This window comes from Saccoglossus kowalevskii, chromosome 7 (assembly GCF_978046115.1).
Source record: "Saccoglossus kowalevskii chromosome 7, keSacKowa6.1, whole genome shotgun sequence".
Taxonomy (NCBI): domain Eukaryota; kingdom Metazoa; phylum Hemichordata; class Enteropneusta; family Harrimaniidae; genus Saccoglossus; species Saccoglossus kowalevskii.
This window is the reverse complement of record NC_140647.1, coordinates 15,974,478-15,995,746: the sequence shown is the minus strand read 5'-3', so window position 1 is coordinate 15,995,746 and position 21,269 is coordinate 15,974,478. Positions and strand designations below refer to the sequence as shown.

General features: G+C 34.9%; 1 protein-coding gene across 2 annotated transcripts; it reads left to right on the top strand.

Annotated features, from left to right (window-relative positions):
* The first annotated feature begins 2,175 nt into the window (after nt 1–2,175).
* LOC100376817 (CMP-N-acetylneuraminate-beta-1,4-galactoside alpha-2,3-sialyltransferase) lies at nt 2,176–20,506 on the top strand. 2 transcript variants are annotated; one of them, XM_078008913.2, is made up of 12 exons: nt 2,176–2,402; nt 3,634–3,686; nt 14,872–15,053; nt 16,986–17,057; nt 17,555–17,635; nt 17,825–17,928; nt 18,078–18,135; nt 18,292–18,393; nt 18,496–18,670; nt 18,755–18,889; nt 19,028–19,123; nt 19,293–20,506. In XM_078008913.2, exons 3-12 carry the CDS (start codon nt 14,908–14,910, stop codon nt 19,563–19,565), a joined length of 1,242 nt encoding a protein of 413 aa, XP_077865039.2. In that variant the 5' UTR covers nt 2,176–2,402; nt 3,634–3,686; nt 14,872–14,907; the 3' UTR covers nt 19,566–20,506. The 2 variants fall into 2 exon arrangements, with proteins under 2 accessions (XP_077865039.2, XP_085357799.1); XM_085501673.1 differs by lacking the exon at nt 19,028–19,123.
* The last annotated feature ends 763 nt before the right edge of the window (nt 20,507–21,269 follow it).

The window sequence follows — 21,269 nt, the reverse complement described above, 5'->3', positions numbered from 1 at the left end:
ATATTCGTTTAAACAAAACAAAAAAACATTGGAGTTTCCATACAACTAATTATATTTATATTTGCCACTTGGACTTTGATTTCTTACATTATGTTCGCTTCTTGATTGTGAATTAAAAACAATATTAAAGCGGCTACTATTTTTGAGTATTTTAAAATAAAATTGTGATAACATACATGAGTATGATTTATCGTTATATAAAATTAATGTTTAATGAAATACTGAAAAATTCATACTAGTGTAAATGTTCAAAGTATTAAAATTGAAAATAAATAGTTTTACAGTATACGTACGTGTCACATTTTAGTACTATTACTGGAATTGTTTATGCGGTTTTAAATTTGTGTCGTCTTTAATTGCCTCCTTGTATATGACATTATATTACACATATTTACTTTTATCTTAAATACAGTTTAATACTAATAATAATATAGATAAGTGAATACGCAAACTGTAAAATACAAAATAAATTCTAGCATGAAGCCCACGTGAGTTTCTGCGCCCTCGCCGATGGACACATATGCGAGTATGATATATTGAAGATAATATTTGGTAATCGTATATAGTCCTAAATAACTATTAAAAATAGCTAGACGTTTCGAGCAATGGCTCTTTATCGATAGCATAGAAGCAAGTGTGATAACGTACAGGTAGAACATAGGAACGTAAGAACGCGCATGAACTATAAGTTAGAATCACAAAAAAATTCCACAATAGAACAAATAACGCGCCTTAGGTAGTGAGCTCAACAAATGAGTTGAACTGTTTGTTAATACCATGGGGTTCTTTAGTTCCAAGGCGGAATATAGTTTCCTCCTCGACACGCCTGAGCTGATTTTCGTTGCCATTGACAACACATACACCAGAAATAGACATATCTGTAATATTATGTCCACTAGAATTAGATTGCGCATTTACTATGCATTTCTCCTTACAGATAACCCAATACCAATCAGCCTTGACATATATCATAAATATCAAGTCATTCGCTTCATCATAAGTCGACCGTCCGGGAACACATGAAAAAATCCTTTATCGCTTTATTGAAAGAAAAAAATACTGGAAAACTACGCCTGTAGCGATAACGGATGTATCGAGGGTGGATGGATGTCGGCGTACAATCAGATAAATTGACATAAAAATACAAGTAGCATGCGTTCAATTATTATGCAGCAATGCCCATACCTGACAATATTCATGTCCGAATAGCAGCCGGCACTCAGAAATCCCTACTCCATGGATTAAGTTCTATCTTATTTCAATACCTCCTGAAATATTCTAAGCCAATGACTTCTTGTTGCCAGGAATGTGTGTTACTTACCACAACTACAGTTCCAATCAGGTCTAGAGATAGTTATATACCACAACACCACAGACAGAAATATGAAATAAAATATAAAAAAATAAATGCATCTCCTGGCTGTCCACCTGAGTTTTGAAAATTTAAATTCTATTACCGGTTTTGCAAAATTCTTGTATCAAGTGCCCCGTCGGTCTGAACCGTAACTCTCTGGATCGGTCGACCACAGACATCGACGTATTTTCATAGTCACAACTTTCTAGTTACGCAAGAGAAAATATATGTATTTGGAGAAGGGCGGATTCACGGGAAACACGAGAGCTAAGCGAGATCTGCGAAATCAGAGCCGGGACTATGGCTAAATAGGTATTACACCAACTTAAACATATTAATACTGTATTATTTTACTATTATTTGTGACCATCGCCACTCTCTCCAGAGAGTGAGTAAGTGTTAATAAATAAATAAATAAATAAATAAATAAATAAATAAATAAATAAATAAATAAATAAATAAATAAATAAATAAATAAATAAATAAATAAATAAATGAATAAATAAATAAATAAATAAATAAATAAATAAATAAATAAATTAATTAATTAATTAATTAATTAATTAATTAATTAATTAATTAATTAATTAATTAATTAATTAATTAATTAATTAATTTATTCATACAGTAACAGTAGCACAAAAGTGAAAAAACTGTTGCGAAATCCTATGTCATAAGCTCAATACTACATTTATGCCGTTGCAAATTGCAAAGTTATGAAATAGTCGGCATATTCAAAACGCTATCGGTATTACATGACTTCGACACTGACTTAGCGCCCTCAATAACATAATTGAACATTATATCGAACATACAGCGCCCTCAATTGATGATTATTCAGGAACGTTTGTTCCAGAAAATTTACATAATCATTTCTAGGATTTCACGTTGTTATTCACCAAAATTATCAACCATCTTCACTGAAAGTACGAATTCGACCGTTACATCACGGCGAACCAACAAGTCATCGACCAATCGGAAGAGCCAAACGTTAACCCGAGGTGAAACAAAGCAGAAGCGCAAAGTAGCCGTAAACGTATCGCAATTGGTAATTAGCCTTTATCATATACTAGTATCTCCACATTAACGGCTGACTCATGTAAACAAATAGTGTTAAAACACATAACAGCTAAATTTTTAAAGTAATGCCTGGATAATTTAATTCATTCGACATCACCAAATTAACATGTACGAATTAAGATAGAGAAAAACAATTATTTTAGAGTTGACATCGAGAAAAGTCAGCAGAAATAAGCATTCACTGTACACAATCACAAAGAAACATATTTATTTCATGAAACTCTGGCAACTAAGCTGCCCCTACAATGGGGCCTGGCGGAACATTATAATTAGAAGTGCATGCCTGCATGCATGCAAGCACGCCCGGAAAATCTGGTTCTCCCGTTGAAAACTAATCATTGGGAACAAAAATACATCTTACATAGGAGGCCGCCATGTTCTGATACACACTTTATCTACCAAAATGTACCAATCCGCACAGACCCATGACAGCCCTTATTATATATCCATCCATTATACAGCAGACCGATGACCTTCAATACACTTATCATAACTAACTAATTAATTAACTGGTTTTTGTACGTGTGGCCGATCTCATGATAATGGCATATACTAGTACTTATATACGTACAGCACGCCCATAAAATAAACAGGCTGATTAATTGCACGTATACCATATATATCTAAAGTGTTCACACTCACGGTACATCATTACATGCACAGCCAAAACACGCACCTCTTATACCACAAACAATCGCCAAATTTATAAAATATATATAACACATGCCATTCAGGTAAATAATTGCAAGATTAAGATGTTTGTCAATTGTATGTGTACGTGTATGTGTCGATGTTTTATACACAGAATTATAACACTATTTCCGCACATAGTACGATGAGCCTTTGTCACCTGTTTTCAAGTATGTTGCATGATGTGTGGTCTCTTTTATAATATCAACAATAGCAATATTAACACATAAAATTGGGCAGTATCTATAGTAATTCAGATAACTATATTCCTGTACTGCGAACGACGAAACACTTATTCTATATAGAGAAATTAAATAATATAGATTATTTTCAGCAACGTACAACCGCCAGCAAGCCCGCCACTTTCACACGTGGTATTATAAGCATACTACATGTATTATAAAATATACTCCATCGCGTTTATTACAATTTAAGTTCACACGTCAGAGGCCCTCTCGTCTATTACCAGATGACGCGTGTCACGTGTGCGGTTCTGTTTTCCCCTATAGGACTGTACACAGAACACATACACAAACATCCGGTTGGACTATTGATGAATCCGGTGAGTTTTTGATCTTTCTATTCAAGGTTACCACCATGGAATTGCGTATTGAATTGTCCTCAAGCCCTCAATCCTAACAAAAAATGATATTGCTGAAGGTGCTCGTTAGTAATAGTATCAAGATTTTTAGAAAGACCACTGGTTATCCTGTTTGTTGAGACAATATACGGAGCATTTTAGCGTTACAAATTACTCTAGTTTAACGTGTGGCACATGCCGCGGATTACAACAGACCAACGAATATTTATGTCTAAATACTCCACAATGAGCCTAAGTTCACTAGTAAATCTAGTTTCATTTTGCGCAATTTTTTTTTTTCTAATATTAAACACAAAGTTGAAAACAAGTATTACAATCAAACTGTCAACATGCATGGACGCATGGTACAACTCCATATTTATATCGCCAGCGATGTTAATTTATTGAAGCAGCAGGTGTGCGCGGTACTGGAATACATACGCAACACCAACGGGAATACAGCAAAGACGCACCATAATGTCCGATTTACTGATATAAAGCTGTTATTATTAAATTCTGTCCATTTCCATTTGAAGGTTTAATTGTTGTATGGTATGAACGTCAGAAATGTTTGTTTTTAACGGATTAACATCAACACCAGCAAATTTCTAATATTCCGTGTACACGTCAGTATACACATAGACGAGTCGTAAAATAATATTTGACTGGAATACCGTGACGTCTAAATGATTACCTACCACAATATGTGAAGATCACAATCTCACGTCACGAAATTTCATTGTTGTGTTTTAATGTTGTCCACGTTTCTTAAACGGTATGTCATTACATTAATATGTGAATGTCGTCTGTGTACATAAAACGACATGACATTTTATTAATATGTGAATGTCGTGCACGTACCTCAAACGGTACGGCATTGTATTAATGTGTGAATATCGTGTACCTACTTCAAACTTTACGGCATGTTATTAAAGTGTGTGTGGGGGGGGGGGGTCGTCACCTGCGTACGCGCGGCAATTGAGTCCTGTGCGCTAAAAGGGCAAAGGTGAATGGGAAGACGCTTGTTTGTAAACAACAACACACTAGCTATGGCCGTCTGCCGCCCACCTGCTTCAATATGTGAATGTCGTGCGCCTACTTCAAACTATATGGCATTGCATTAATAAGTAAATGTCGTGGACGTGCATAAAACGGCACCTAGTTAAATGAGCCTGCTGTCACGTGTTTATAATTATGTTGTTTAATGTATAGTTCTTTATATAATATGAAATTTAAAGAATATTTTATATTTTGAAATACATTAGGTAAAGTGTGTTCACTAGAAACGTGTTCATTATTACAATACTGTTTAAAATACATACATTTTGTTTCCACTTGGAACACATATTAAAAAGTGTTCATCATCACAACAATTCCAAAAGGGCTTTCACTAGAAGTACATTTTGCAATGTGTCAGGAAACATGTAACATCCGGAGACATGTTTTAGGTGTTTACTATCATAACACCTTGAAAGGGGATTTCACGGGAAACATAATTTAAATACGGAAAGGTGCTTGTAGCAGAAACGCATTTAAAAAGCGTTTCCACTGACTTCAACGTGATTACAAAACTCATTATCAATACACTTGCCTGTGGCACACAAGCACCTGTACCAAAATACATATTGGAACGTTTTTATGACCGAAATATCAAAATTGATAAATTTATCGCTAAATGCATGTCTGCTGACATTTTTAACATGCGTGGGCATTTTTTCTATTTTTGTAATAACTACACTGTAAACAATTCACGGGAAATTTGTTTCACCAACACCATCCTTCACCGAATGCGGAGTACCAAACTCCATTGGGCCCTCAGGATACTTACTTCGCCACGTGACTCGATTTCCAGTTGCACTTTATATGTTGGTAAAGCCATATTAGAGTAAATACAATTAATTCATCCACAATTGCTAGTGATATGTTACTAACTAATAATTGTTGAGCTTAATAATGTCGGAACATCTTAACACTATGAATAAAATAATGTTAAGACCATCTCATTATGCGTTGAATTACGTACCTTTTGGTGTCGAGCATAAAGTTTGATGCTCTATCAATAAACACTCTAATGGCACATTTATGTTCCTGTAAAACATTTTGTTTTGAAAATAGAGTAGTTGCGTGTGTTTACAATGTGCTTAATTTTCATCGAAAAGTATTTTTAATTATTCCGACATACACTTTTTACAAATATATTAAAACACTAGTAATTTGAAACTACAGCAGTGGCGGATCCGGGGGGGGGGGGGGCATATCATCTGGATTACGCATAGCTTCTCTGCGATTTATGCTCCGTAATGTTAAGCGAAGCTCCCCCCCCCATACATTTTGCTGGATCCGCCACTGAACTACAGGTGTGTTTTCGTGTAACTACTGCCATAATAGGTGATTTTCCGAACAATTGCGAGATCTCGCGAGATGCATGAAAGACGCGCGTCGAACGTCTGCTGCAAAAATCGAACGATTTGATTTTGAACTAGAATTTCTTTATTTCGCAGCTTACATTGACCGGCCGATCTTCGACAGAGGAATATTGCTTCCGAATACCCTCACTTAATCGAAATTGCCTATCAACAAATGTGGACAGCACATTATTAAGCATGGAAATGTCCCCGAAATACTTGCACGTTTGTCGAATCTCACGCGATGTTTGACGCGACTACGACGCTATGACCTTTGTTTGTCCTGTTTTTACGTTCGATTTCACGCATAACGCGTGATTCTCGCAGTGTACGGAAAATGGTCTATTGTGAATGTAGTGAGGAGTCGGGTGTGTGTTGTTCGCTGTGGTCAGGATATCGGGAGTGGTATTCTTCGAGTCGGGGAAACTCACTTAGCAGCGGAGGTACAGTGATCGTTGATGTACACCCATTCAATCACAGGGAGCCCAGGAACTATAATCAACTGTAATACGCAGTCTGTATGAGCGGGGGGGGGGGGGGTATCGGCTGGTATCTAGTGTAAGAAATAGACAAGGGATGAAAGCTCCAGCCAGCTCACATTTTTTAAACTCGAAAAAACGGACGAAAAGAATGAAAAATAAAATCTAAAAAAAATACCAGGTTGAAGAATATTAGTTGCTTCTTCAAATTTCGCCAAAGCCCTACCTACATTTTACCCATATCTGCAGAATAAATCAAGAAAACTACACAAATTTACTCCATTTTGGAATTCCTAACGGTTTGCCCGAACGCACGGCACAGTTGGGGGCGTGGCCTGTTCAGCATTTGTCAAATTGAAATAAGTATAGATTTTAGCATTTGTGTGTTAACAGGAACCCACAAATGATTTGGAATGTATTTAAGCTTTGTGACATTGTATTTGCTTTCCAAAAAAAGGAAATGTCCTCATTTCGAAGGGAGCTATCTATTCTGTTTATGGACAAATAGCTTGCAAAATAATTGTATACATGACACATAAAGATAATACATAATAAGCACAAACACACACACAAAATATTATAATTAGTGATAATACATACAAGCCGGTAGGCTGGTTGGCGACCCGCTCCGCTCAAAAACAAGCACCATGTTTTTGGCTGTTTCCATGGTGTGACATAAACGTGAAGCTAACGTCGGTTTATAACTAATACGAAGTTCGCAAACACCATTCAGTTTTTGGAAGTCACTTAGTTTATTACTAGGACCACAATCACTCTCCTAGTCGAGTGACTGTGCTAGGACGTATTCTGCTGTTACATTTATTATTTCCAACAGTTTTGCGATAGCATTTTCTACAATGAAGCGTTTCCTGTAAATGCTGGAAAGCGAAATAATGAAATAACGAGATGATAAATATTTACCTAAAGTACAGTGTGTTGACCTTCATAAAAATATACTTCATAATGCAAAACATTAGTCACGGTGAATTATTTAAATATACGACTCCTAATCGAAAAATATGACCACAGTCCAGAATTTCAGATATTAAGAAACCTAAGAGCATATCAAAAGCATTTACTCTAAAATATAAAAAAGAACTGCAGTCAAAAGTCAAGAATGCCAGCAAATAAAGGACTCTGTCCCACAATCCTTTGTGCGCGTTATTACGGACACGCGCAAAAAACTGTACCACGCTTGTCAAATCTGGGTCAAATATACAGTACGCTACTATCTTGCCACAGTGGAGTGTTCGGTGACCATTGAATTAGCCCGTGATTCATATTTTATGTGTATTAATTTATTCATCAATTTTCGTGACTGACAGTACTGCCCAAATTTTAGCCAAAAAAACGCAACTGGTGAAACGGAAGAGCATTGCCAGGCGATGGACGCGGGGCTCTTTGGCAACGACCGCATAGAGGTCAAAATACGCGTTCTATTTTTAGGCATAAATATGGCTCTTCCATTTCGCCCCCTCCGGAATGTTCTACTTTCACAGCCTAATCGCAGGTTTTTCGAAAAACGTCGAAAAAACACAAGAATTAGTAGAAATGTTCCTGTTTTGGGCGGATTATTGATGGAGAATAATGTCTTTATTACAAAAATGCTGAAAAACCGTGAGTTGTTGCCTTAGTTATTTTTTTATTGGCGAAAAACTGCGAACTCGGCAAATTTGGTTGCACAACTTCCCTTTATCATATACACCCAGCACCAATAAAACTGGTAGGAGGTAATACATTTGGGGCGAAAGTATTCAAAAATCAGTTTTTGGATGTTGCAATGGCAATGGTGGGCCAGGATTGTTTTCCAATTAGTGACGGCACGACCTACCTGTGAAGTATGAACAAAACCGGCCGTGCCGAAACAATCACAGAGGAGTTAAAAGCCGTTGCTGGTGAAAAGTTACCCCAACTTTAGGGTCAAATTTCTTGGTAATGAAAACAGATATCAAAAATTCAAATGGTAAATTTGTGCCCACACTCAAGCTGAGTAGAATGAGCTATGTCTGAAGTGTTTTATCCCAAATTTGTAGGAGGAGATACATTTGGCGTGAAGCTATCCAAAAATCAGTTTTTTGCTGTTGCTATGGCAACAGTGGGCCAAAAAAATTTTTCAGATTTTTCCTTATAACTAGGGTTAAGGTGTGACCTACCTGCCAAGTTTGAACGAAATCGGCCAAGCCAAAAAAATCACAGAATAAATAATAGTGAACACTGGAAATGTACACACACAGACACACACACACACACACACAAAACGACAAAAGTGATTATAAGGGCAATCCTAGCGGAGCGGATCGCCAACAAAAGTGATTATAAGGGCAATCCTAGCGGAGCGGATCGCCAATAAAAATGAGCACAAAATTAATAAATGGATCGAAATATACAAATTCAAATCAAGATAAGCTATAAGTAGAACTAATGGTAATATTTAAAAAATGAGCACAGAAATTAATAAACAGATCAAAATAAGAATCGGAAATATTGGCTTTAGTAATCACCAAGAGTAATAATTTGATACAGATATCTTATAAGGTACACTACATTAATTGGAATTGTCCCCCAAATCTCAAAGAATAACATGGAAATCGTCAACGATGTTAATTTATATGGCGATTTAAATGGAGAGGCATATACCGTACAACCAAATTTGAACTGGAATAAAGTGTCGGGTTTAGGGTAGAGTTAGAATGAGGACTTAAGGAAGTCTTATCCCAAACTAAGAACTGGAGGTTTGTCGAGTCGACTATGTACTAGTTAAAATATAGTCACTTGATAGCTATAGCATGTAAACAACGAGCGCGCATCGTGATTAGTTTACGTATCACGTGAAAATGACTAAATGACGTGAAAATGACTAAATGTGTATCAAGTCAATCATATTTTAAATTAATTTTAGGCATCCGTGGTACAATTTATCGAGCTCGTTGATGTAAAGTTTACCTCGGATCATACATACATACAAGCATACAGGATTACATTTGCTTGGTTCCAATGTTAATAAGTGCATGGTAACCTGCAACGTAATAAAGAAGTATTCGGAAAATGCAAGGAAGTACTGTGCTTATTCACACCACAGTCAACTGCAACTGTCATGCTTCAAAAAACTAAACTGTGCAGATAGTAAGCTTATTTGTCATAAAAGCGGTCTTTAAATGGCGGTGGTCGTCACGCCACGTCCTGTTTCGATATGGGACTCATAGCGACGTACACAATACGCGTGTAAAATACATTGTTTGTTTACATGGAATTCGAACACGCGCTGCGCGACGACCACCGCGCTTTAAGCACTGCCGGCATTCAATTATATAACAGTAACACGTTAAAATTTGCGACACCAAACACATTGTTCGATGTATTTATTACAGAAAGTTTTGAGATGTTGTTAGTCTAAACATACTCTGTAATTTATATTTGATGCCAATGGCATTTTGGTCACCTCTTTTTTTTCAACAAAATGTTAATGGGAATGTATATCCATTTAGATTATATAATTATACAAAATGTAGAATAATTTCATATTCAAATTTTGAAAGGGGAATGAGGAACTTTAATAGGTTCACATTGAGTTGAGTGAATGGTTTCACGCCACTTAGTAACATCAAACAATTGTTTTCCCCTGTGAAATCGGTTGCATTTATTCACACGATTGTGTTAGTCATTGTGTTAGACAATAGACAAATATGTGTCGAGTGTTATGTATCCAGAAAATGCGGTTTAATGGAATCGTACAAAACACTATAACAGTTAAACATAAACAAAAAGATTGTATTTAATTTGTTGACATTTCGTTTTATGTGCTGACACGAGCCTTTAAATGGATTATTATTGCAATGTTTTTTTTTTAACTTATGAATTTATTATTAACAAATCCGTTTTAAAATAGTTAGTGCGCATCGCGAAGAGGAGGGGGTACGTAATATAAGCTTGATATGAATGGAAAGGTGGCAGCAGAGAATTGTACTAGATTAAATTACTACACTCTATGGAAATGTATATGCTTACAAACTCACTGTTCACCGCATAGACAGGCCAAATTGTCTGGTGATTTATATTATTCTTGTCTTATAGTCCACGTGTGAGACATGTCGTTATTATGAACACTTTATAAAATGTATTTTATGCAAAAAACAAGAAAACACTAAGTGATGTTATTATATATACTTTGCTAATTATGTTAATTAGAAACCCTTTGAGCGTTTTTAAAGTGTGGACAAAAAAATTATTTTGAATGTTTTGCACGGAAAACATTTTATGTGTTTAATTATCAAACACCCGAAGTGACTTTAAGATGAAGGGGGGGGGGGTAAATGCGACATTTTACCACCTACACGTTATACATTTATAATTGTTGTTTTACAATTATTTTAAAATAACATATTTGAATAAAACCAATTTGTTGTTCACTTTACAATTTTCCATTTTTTAACTCAAAAGATATAAGTTTCATTTAACAATCATGAAGTGTGTATTATCTATCAAAATAAACATATTAATAGATTCATAGAATTTGCATATAAGAAGTGCCCATTGTAGAGTTCAATCATTAGAATATCTTGTTACACGAGCATTATATTAGTCTGCGTCCTGATCCTCATCATACGTATTCCTTACCCACGAACGTATAACTTTCACACCCATCACAGATGGTAAAATAATAAGTTTGTATTATGCGTTTTGATCTAAACGAATTATAAAACTGAATTTGTTAAAACAATATGCTGCGTTCATCCCTAATATTATAATGCTTTGTAAAGTTTTTTTCTGGTTGAAATGTGAATGTAATTAATTCAGTTTGCAATTGCCATGGCAACGTATCCACAGGTTTTCATACAACTGTTACATCGATTGCAGAACCACGTTTCTCATTAATTTGTCTGGGTTGCGTAGCTCTAGTTCCGCGGACCACCCAAAGTAATACTTTATTATTTCTCTAGGTTTATCTGGATGCATGAAAATGTTTGAACAACATGTGTGCATTATACCATAGTATAACATTCAAAATATAAAAAAAAAAAATTCCAGTCACAACAATTTCTAATTTGAATTAGTACCAGCATTATTTCATATCAACGGGATTTATGTTAAAATAAATTAAGACCAGTCTACACGTCACTACCAGTGAATATTACCTTACAATTTTTATTATATTCAGCCTGATTATGATTTAGAATGCTGAAACATTTAAATCAATATTTTATTGACATGTTATAATACCAGACACTCTTGGAAAAACTGTAAAACTATATATATTTATTTGTTATATATTCGAACTGTGCCGCTATTTTAGCGAAATGTTAATCTCTCAATGGTTTTATAGCCAGGTTACAAAACAATTCACCCATGTGTTCCTTGTACCAGTGGCGGCGGTACAGGGGGAGGGAAAGAAACAAAAGTTGGGTGGGCGTCGCCTCTCCAAAATGAAGCTTTGTGTCAGCAAAATTTGCCCCTCAAAATGAATAAAATAGCGCTTAAGAGGGGCTAGATTTACAAATTTTTAAGGGGGAGCATGCCCTCGACCCCCCTAGTAAGGTCGCAAAGTTTCGTGCCGCCGCCTCTCCTGTACTTAAGGTCATTTCCGCGGTTGAGTAGATTTGTGTGTGTTGAAACTATTGAGATGATATATCGAACATCTGACACCACTAATATCTTCCTAATTGTATATGATCGAAAGCAAATGATTAATTTCTCTAAGGCCACACTGATTTAATTTTATGGATGACATCCTCTGAAGACCCCAAAACTAATGCGAGAGGGCGAAAAAAAAAAATCGGCCCCCCAAAAAAATGCTGCTAAAACCACAGGACTACGGAGCTATTATTACGAATTTAACCACAGTGTATCAAAAAAACAACAAGTCTTTATTTGTAGGAGGCACATGCTGATGTACACATTTCGTACTGTATTACTGTCACAGGTATCATCACCTTTGATTTTGAAAAGACAATAGGGTAAGGCAGATGTTAGCTTTGCCAAAGGCATATACATCAACTCAATAATAAAGAAAAACTTACTGTGTTGTATTGAAAAAAACAATTAAAAATGAACAATAAGTTTGTCAACAGCAACCTGGAAATTAACTTCTTTGACATTCAAACTACAGCTTTTAGATAGACTAAGTGTAGACACAAATGCTCAAGAACTACTTCAACTCGGTAACAAATTATAAGAGGCTCGATATTGGAAAAAAACACCAACAGAGAGTCAACAAAAATTTGGATGCAGAAAATTATGTACATGAATCTTGATGAAAATGCGTCATATGTTCAAAATATTACTGAATGTGTGTGCAAGCAAATTATCCGAATCAGAAAATGAAAAAAAAAATAAGAAGGTACCTACCATTCGCAAAGGACGCCGGGAACCAGCGAAGTTTTGAGGTAATCCAAAACGAGTTTTACAACAAGTCGGCGCTTTGCGACAATATGAGTCGGCAAGTTCCGGACAGAAAACCGATCTGTTTTCTTTTGAGAACAGGCGAAAACTAATGCGCGCGCGGATGTCATCCATAAAATTAAATCGGTGTAGCCTAACTGTAAACCATAATTTAGTCGTAAACTCATCTCCTCTGAATTTTCTATTACTCCAACTAGTCAGTCCTTTTTAGAAACCTGTTGGGGGTAGAAACTGAATGGGTTTTTTTCTATTCAATGTCCTATTGTTAAAAATTTTCAGCACGCTTTGTGAATTTCATGGAAATTAAACCATAACATCCTGTACACAAATGCTATGCTATATCACTTTCAAACATCTATAGTTATTTCTGACATGTGTACATTTTGCCATAACTTTTTGTCAACTTTTGCAGTGCCCCCAGCCACTTTCAGCAAAACAGATTCTCTTAGGTGAGGAAAGTTTCTCGAACCTTTTGAAGCATTTAAATTTTTAAAAAGTGTATCTATACAAGCAAAATTAAAAAAGAATTACCATCCTTTGTTGCCATTAAAGCTGAAAGTAGTTATATAAGAAAGATGGAAAATATGATTTCTATAAGAAAAAAATACCACGTTACTGCTTCTAGAAAAATGGGCCAATTTTGCACCATAACGTAGCTTCCAACTCTACTTCTATGTTTTGGTAGTGAACCCATTAGTAAGTACGGCCTTATTTGTTTTTGTTTTTTTGTTTTTGCAAGCTTTTGGGGGATTAATGTACTGAAAGTGTTTCAAGAAAAATAATCAAATTTCTTTATCTTTTGTACAGCAAAGCCTATAATGTATATGATTGTCTATACTTGAATACAAATAAGGCAGTTTATTTGTTTACTACACACTTATTGTTTTTTTCTAGTTTTTTCTATTTTCTTGTCTCTGTATTTGTAATAATAAAACTACGTTAAATATAATAAAAAAATATCACCCTAATGCAGTGATTAGTTCATGCATGCAATTATAATTGCGCGATTTGCAGCATGCACTGAAAAGCTTTCCACAACGGCTGTTGCCATTAAACGACAATCGCGAGTGTGAAACGGTAAATAGTCTTTTGTCTGGGTTATAGTATCGAGTTGAATATCAATAATTCTAAAATAATCCTACTATCGTAAAACATTTTAACTCCTTGCACAAACATATGTCCGTGATTGTTAGGTGTATTTAAATTTTCTTAAAAGTAAAATGAGGTATTACTATCAATAAATGCTATCATTAACATGCATCAGAACACTAATATAGTGTGTGCATTCAACCACGCATCGCTTTTTGTTCTAGTTTTGCTTCATGTGTGCGCTAAACATAACTAATTTGGAGGTTCGTAATGTGCAAAGACCGCAACAATAGTCTGTACCACGCAGCAGCCTTAATGTGAAATGTTTCATATTAGATTTTGTGAGTTATTTTTCAACACGTAGATCACAAAGTGTGATTTGGTGACTCATCATTTTTTTAATTATCAACGAAGTATCATTTTAACAATTGCTGTTCACATGGCAACCGCATCCAGACCACTGCATCCTTACGTGAATCTTGATTTTCCTGTCACAACATGAAACAATTTTGTGAATGCACCGCTACAAATTACTTGTATGCAATAAGTAAGAAACATAAGTAATCGCATCACTGCGAATTTGAAAAAAAAATCGGAATCACCAGAAATTAAACGGATAAACTTGTGCCCTTACTTTTGAGACGGACTGAACTTGTTGAGTTGCTAAACAATCATTGGCAAGGTCAATTAAATAGGTCAAATAAAATCTCTTAAAATAAAAACGAGCTATGTTCATTACATCATGTGTAAAATTACATTATTACTACTCTCGTTACTTATTCCTCTTTCTCATTCCAGATATAACTTGTAAACCGTACTTCACATTAATTTACTATGGCTCTAAATCACAAGAAAATGTTCATATTGATTATGTTGATTATAATTCCCCTTATGGCGTTCACCATGTACTTCACCGATGGTAAAAATATACAATGGTTAAAAGCAAATAATGAATCCAAGTTTCTAAATTCCCGAAACATGTAAGTAAACTATTAATCAATAATCATTGTTATTTTTGGGTGGTATATCATTGAGCGTATATATTCAAATGAGATATAAATATGACATACATTTTCCAAATAAGGAAAACGTTCGTGACATGATCGAATACGTCTGTGTGGACGACTACCTAACACCTATTTGCGTACGTCGGGTCATCCAGAACTAATACGTTAAGATTTGAACGCAGTCACAAGCTAAGTTTTGCGAACGCGTATTAAAATGCAATATCGGAAAAACTATAGTGCTGTGAACAATGTGCCGGTAACAATGGCGTCATCTTATAGTACAATGCTGGGCAATGTTCACATCTGATAAATCTTCTACATCGGTTGACACAGTAACCATTCAGGCAGAACCACACCGTTTTTACGAATTCACTGCCTAAAATACCGTAGTGGGGTAGCAAGTTACAATATGGTAGCATGATGTAGAACAGTATAGGTCACACACATAGCATAACGATATATAATATGCTGCAATTCTTTTGTATATTTGTAAGTTATACGTACAACTTTAAATCTGCCTATATTCCCATTATAAGTGTATCAACAGCTGTGTTTTTCATATTTGCCAGCCTGTTTTGAGACCAGTAAGAACGAATTTCCAGTAAGAATGAATTTTTAAATAAAATAGCTAATTTTTGTTACTCAAATTTGGGTTGTGAACCTTTTACTTATATTTTTTAAATAGGTATTGTTGTCATTTTTGTTCTGATATTTATGTTTGATGTGATGTTCGAACTAACACGCCACTGATATTGGTATTGGCTATTGGTCAAACAAAATAACTAAACAAATACATTATTTATTACGCGTTTCAAGATGCACCCTTATACTCATGATTACATAGCTTTTTTAATAATGAATCAACACAAAAGTTGTAGTTATCAGTATACTGTCACCAACGTTAATCCCTCGTATTGCCGCAATTAGAGAAACTATCGCATCATACAAAAGACAATCCATTGAAAATTCTGAATCGCGAGTTATAAAAAAAATCGATATTACGCCTGTAATGCGACAGATACGATACGTATACATTTTTCAGATGTTGATTTGTTGTTTTCTCACATTTCATCAGCAAATCTTTGGCATATAATTTCCAAACAATCATACTTTAAATCCTAAAATAACGTTTTTTTTTATAGTTTATTTCGAGTGTTGGTTACACACTGTTAATATTTCAGGACTCAAAAACAAGTGCAAAACATTAAAATCACAATTTAAAACAAATCTATTTAGTTGATTAAATATTTAAAAAATTTTGATTTACAAAATTCTGTTGACATGTATACACAACGACAGAGCAATTCATCGTAACAACTACAGTGTGAGTGTTTCCGTGAAGTTCAGTAGTAGTGACGGGTAACATTAATATATCAGTTATTATCACAGTTTAACATATCGTCATTTTTAAAATGCACAGATTGCTTTTCTAAATGGTACAAATAATGGTACCAGTAATGGTACGGCCTCCTTTTCAAAATAATGATTGGTATTTATTTGCTCCAAAGTTTTTCTAATCATGGTCATATGTATGATTAAAACCAGATATTGTTTCGTTGTTCGCATATTTTGATTATGTTTAGTACTTTTGTTATTATGAAATGAATTACCGACATTAGCAATTGTGTATGTTAGTAATATGACCACGGAGAAATCAAACGTGGAGTTAAGACGAATGAAGACATGACCACGACGATGGGTCACATGACAAATAAGGATATAAAGGTTTTATCGTTCAATTTAACAATTCAGGTTCAGTTTTATTATGATTGTTACAATAATAAGTAACATGAAAAATACACTAATTTTTGCAGCTTTGTGTGCTTACTCCACACACTACGACGCTAGTATGCAGTCAGAGTTTCAGCATGATTTGGTGTTATAATTGTATTCAATTTATTCCAGAAACTTAACGCAAGTACTAGAAGAGAAGGTTACGGGTCCCACAATGAAAACCCGATCGATTGAAACTACAGCGTGAGTATATCTTAACACATACTGTATTTAGCTAAAAGGAGAGACAGTATATCAATTACTATTACGACTAAAGTATCGTCATTTTCTAAATGTCTAAATTCTTCTCCAGATGTATAAATAATCAGAAGCAGGTTTCACCCAATCTGGGCGTGTATGATGATTGATTGACTGATTGATTGATTGATTGATTGATTGATTGATTGATTGATTGATTATTTATTTTCTTAATCTGCTATGTATACGCGGCCATTCTCTTCGATAGATAATTACAAATAGTGTTTTTGTTTTTCTACATATTAAATATTTTGTTATACTTAAGTGGTCATATAATTGATTATTGGATAAAAAAAATAGATAATAGATTATTTAACAAATAGTATATATCATTCTAATAAATAAAATAGACAAAGCAATGACATTAAGCTAAATCATTCTGTTACATTTTTTTTAAATAAATCACCGAAGAGATTCATGGTTTTTTTTAACATCTAATCCAGAAATATGACAAGAGTCAGTCCCACATTAATACCATGTACGAAGGGATATACTCACAGAGCTATTAAACGGCTTGTACCAACGTAAGTATACAATATCACACTTTTTTCTGCCTTTTATTGACTGTAACATCACTGATCAGTCGTCGATTTGTTAATCATGGTGTATAATTCCACGCCGTTGTTCAGAAACTCTTCAAATTAATTTAGTTGTTAGTGACATATACATACCGGCTACCTAATATTTACAACAATGCTTTCATTACTTTTCAGATTCGATCCCGATTTACCTTTATTCTTAAATCGTGATTTTAGAAAATGGAAAGATTTCGATAGATTAAAGGAAACGACAGAGCCTTACGGTTTTAAATATCACGGTATGATTGTTTTCGTGGTATATATTGTCATATTATTTCATAAGTAAAAACATGCGTCAATCGAACCTGGCACAGGTACACGATATCCATATACATGAAATTGTTTTGATATGCGAGTTGATCCATGGGTTTTACGGTTTTTATTATAGTATCATTCGTAGAAAAATTGATGCAGGCATTACCGGGTAATACACCGAATATTATGGGGTAAGCTAATTCTTTTGAGGTTTATGTTTACGTAGCATACACTCATACAACCAAGGGGGCTACTGATGTATTAGCGTTTGTGGAATTCCCAGCTTACCACTAAAGCACAAGCAGTATAATAAAAATAATTTATTTTTTCTTCTTAACGAATGATAGGAATGATATGAAATGCAGACGTTGTGTCATAATAGCTAGCTCAGGTGGCAGCATCGGCAAACATTTGGGTTCTCTCATTGATCGCTATGACGTTGTTATACGGTGAGTGGATTTATATAAAATCTCCGTTGGTGTTTTTTATACATTCGACCATAGCGTGATGAATGAATGTTTTAATTTAATTTTTTTTCTTATGATTACCAGAATGAACGACGCACCGGTGAGAAATTATGAAAGGGACGTTGGTTCAATTACAGCATTTAGAATGTTATACCCAGAGAGCGCAACAGCGAAGAGAATTGATATCAGCGATGCCTATATTGTGTTCTTACCATACAAATTAAGCGACTATCAGTGGCTGTACGACGTGATAAAAGGGGTTCGTATAACTACCATGATAGCTTTTATATCACGGTATAATCAGCAGTATTTAATGATGTTATAATATTTTTTTATTTCACAGAAAAATCCATTAAAAAGAATTGGTGCGCATTTTTGGAAGTCGGTTCCTAAAATGTTTGATAAGAATGTTAACAAAATACGAATTCTCAATCCATATATTCACGAAGAAGCTAAAGTATACCATTTGAAGAATAATGTAAGTACGAGTATGAAAACTCACCAAAAGTCGTACTCCACTCTTTTTTGATTGATATTACTGCTTATCGAGGCATTATGTTGGAATAATGTTTTTTTTCTAATATGTATATAATGAAATTGCACTCAATGAATGAAGATGTGTATATACGATTCTAATTATCACCACCGGTCAAGGTTGAACAAACAATTCAGGCATCATCATCATTATCATCATTCAAGGTGTCAGTTAATGGTAGGGTGTTTTCTCATATATCACTGATTTATATATAAACTCATATACCAAACTAGCTTATGTAGGACACTACGTGTAAATAGCTATTTGATAACGTTAGGGTAAAATTAGTGTTCCATACTTTCCGTAACTCAACTCACTTCTCTGTTTGTCTGTTTTCATTCCTCAGAATAGACCATCGTGTGGGATTGTGGGAATCGTTATGGCGCTGCACTACTGCGATCACGTGGACATAACGGGATTCAGTGCATATGATGACGATCCCAATATTCCCATCCATTACTACGATCCGGAATTGAAAAAACCTAGAAATACTGTTCATGATTGGACGTCTGAGCAGAGATACCTTAATAAACTGCTGAAATGTGGTGTCATTGAGAGAGATTTGACAAAAACTGATAGGACAAAAATCACTTACGATCCTGAATTATGTCAGAGTTGATAGACAAATATACTGGGGCGATAAATATGTTCTAAACGTGTATATTATGCGAGGTCTCAGAAACCCCAACGGTAACTTTGTGTAATTATTACGTGGTCCGACTGCGAGCTGTGGTGTGTTTGCCAGATGCAGACTAAATGTATAACTACACGACTAAAGATAACTGACTAATCGCTTTGGATATAGATAAACCAAGTGTCCTGTCAAGCGAACATCACAATTTGGCTTAGAGCACGTTAGAGTGGCGATCTACCCTGAAATACGCACGAATTTAGATTTAGAATATGTTAGTTGTATTTATTTATATATTTACAGAATTCACAGAAACGCATTTTTATGCATTTAAGTTGGTTACGCTTCCGAATCGTCACACCACTGTGGGAGACTGTTTTTGTTTATTTTTCCCTTCGGGTGGACAGCGTCAGTCTGTAAGTTTATGTTTATGTTCATACTTACTTTAAACTCATTTTATGTTAGATCTTAATTATTGCATTAATTAATCCCTGACACCTGGTCAGCGCAATGTATTGTTTTGGCGGCACCTTTCATGTGTGCCAAATATTGCGTGAGTTCTTTCAATTTCCCGACCTATGTATTTCCCCTACCACAACTACCGCCTACGTGTATTATAAAAAACTGAACTAATTGTTATACCAGTGCGCATTTAGCGGGGCCAGGCATTAATACAGATTAATGGCATAGAGAGCATGTGTGAAACACAAAGCAATATAGCTGAAACTATGAGACGAAGTCGTAAGCTGACCATATGGATCTGTTAGCGGATTGCGATCAATTGACCGAATAGACTGGATACCGTTATTGTACATGGAGTTGGTCTGTATTGCGTACTGGGCCTCTGTCAGTCTATTCATGTTAGGTTTTTCATTTCATGTGTAAAGCTCAAATAAATAATTGGTATTTTCAAATAATTGTACAATAAATTGTGGCACACGTGTTTTTTACACTGGATTAATACGCCATAATATTGATAGGTCGATTAATTTCCACTGCCTGAATTTACTGAAACTGAGACCTTGTGTTAAGCAGAGTTATATGTTTCTATAGAAAAGGTTTAAACTGCGTTTTTACATCATGTTAACGCTATTATGTTAGACAGTTAAATTAGATGCGTAAAATATTCTTTTTAATGGTCTATGCCTTTTATTCGACTATCACGTGACCACTGCAGCCTTTGGATATCACTCGCTAATTTACCTAAATTATACATTTATTATGCGAAAGCATGCATATAGTTGGCACAGCTTTCGGTTATGGATATTTGTTTGTGTTTTCAGTCATGTTACCAATCCCATTGCTTCACACGCAGGTGTTTGTGATTTTCTCTCACAACATCATGTACACTAATTCATATTGTCTGGGCTGTTTTATCAAAGAAATAATTTCCAGACCTTTCTAACTGTTATTTCAAAATCAGGCACATTGCAATGACATTTCAGTAGTTATAAAGTTAACTGCTGAAAACTAAGTTTGGTGTAGCTTTTAAAATTGAATCAATCGTCTCCACATTCGAACCATCAGCTGTAAACTACGGAAGTCGGTTTATATTGTATTGAGACACTCAACTTTAAACGTATTACATACACAATATCCGGTACAATAAAAACAAGCTTTGGTTTGAATGATGATTGGTGCTAAACTACATCGTATTGGTAGACCCAAAGGCCCTTTCCCTTACTACTAACA

Excerpts from the sequence above, each read along its gene's own strand:
- LOC100376817 (XM_078008913.2), top strand. The coding sequence starts at position 14,908 with ATGGCTCTAAATCACAAGAAAATGTTCATATTGATTATGTTGATTATA. Across the intron at positions 18,136-18,291 it reads AATACACCGAATATTATGGG|GAATGATATGAAATGCAGAC; the intron begins GTAAGCTAATTC and ends AACGAATGATAG. Across the intron at positions 18,671-18,754 it reads TGTACGACGTGATAAAAGGG|AAAAATCCATTAAAAAGAAT; the intron begins GTTCGTATAACT and ends TTTATTTCACAG.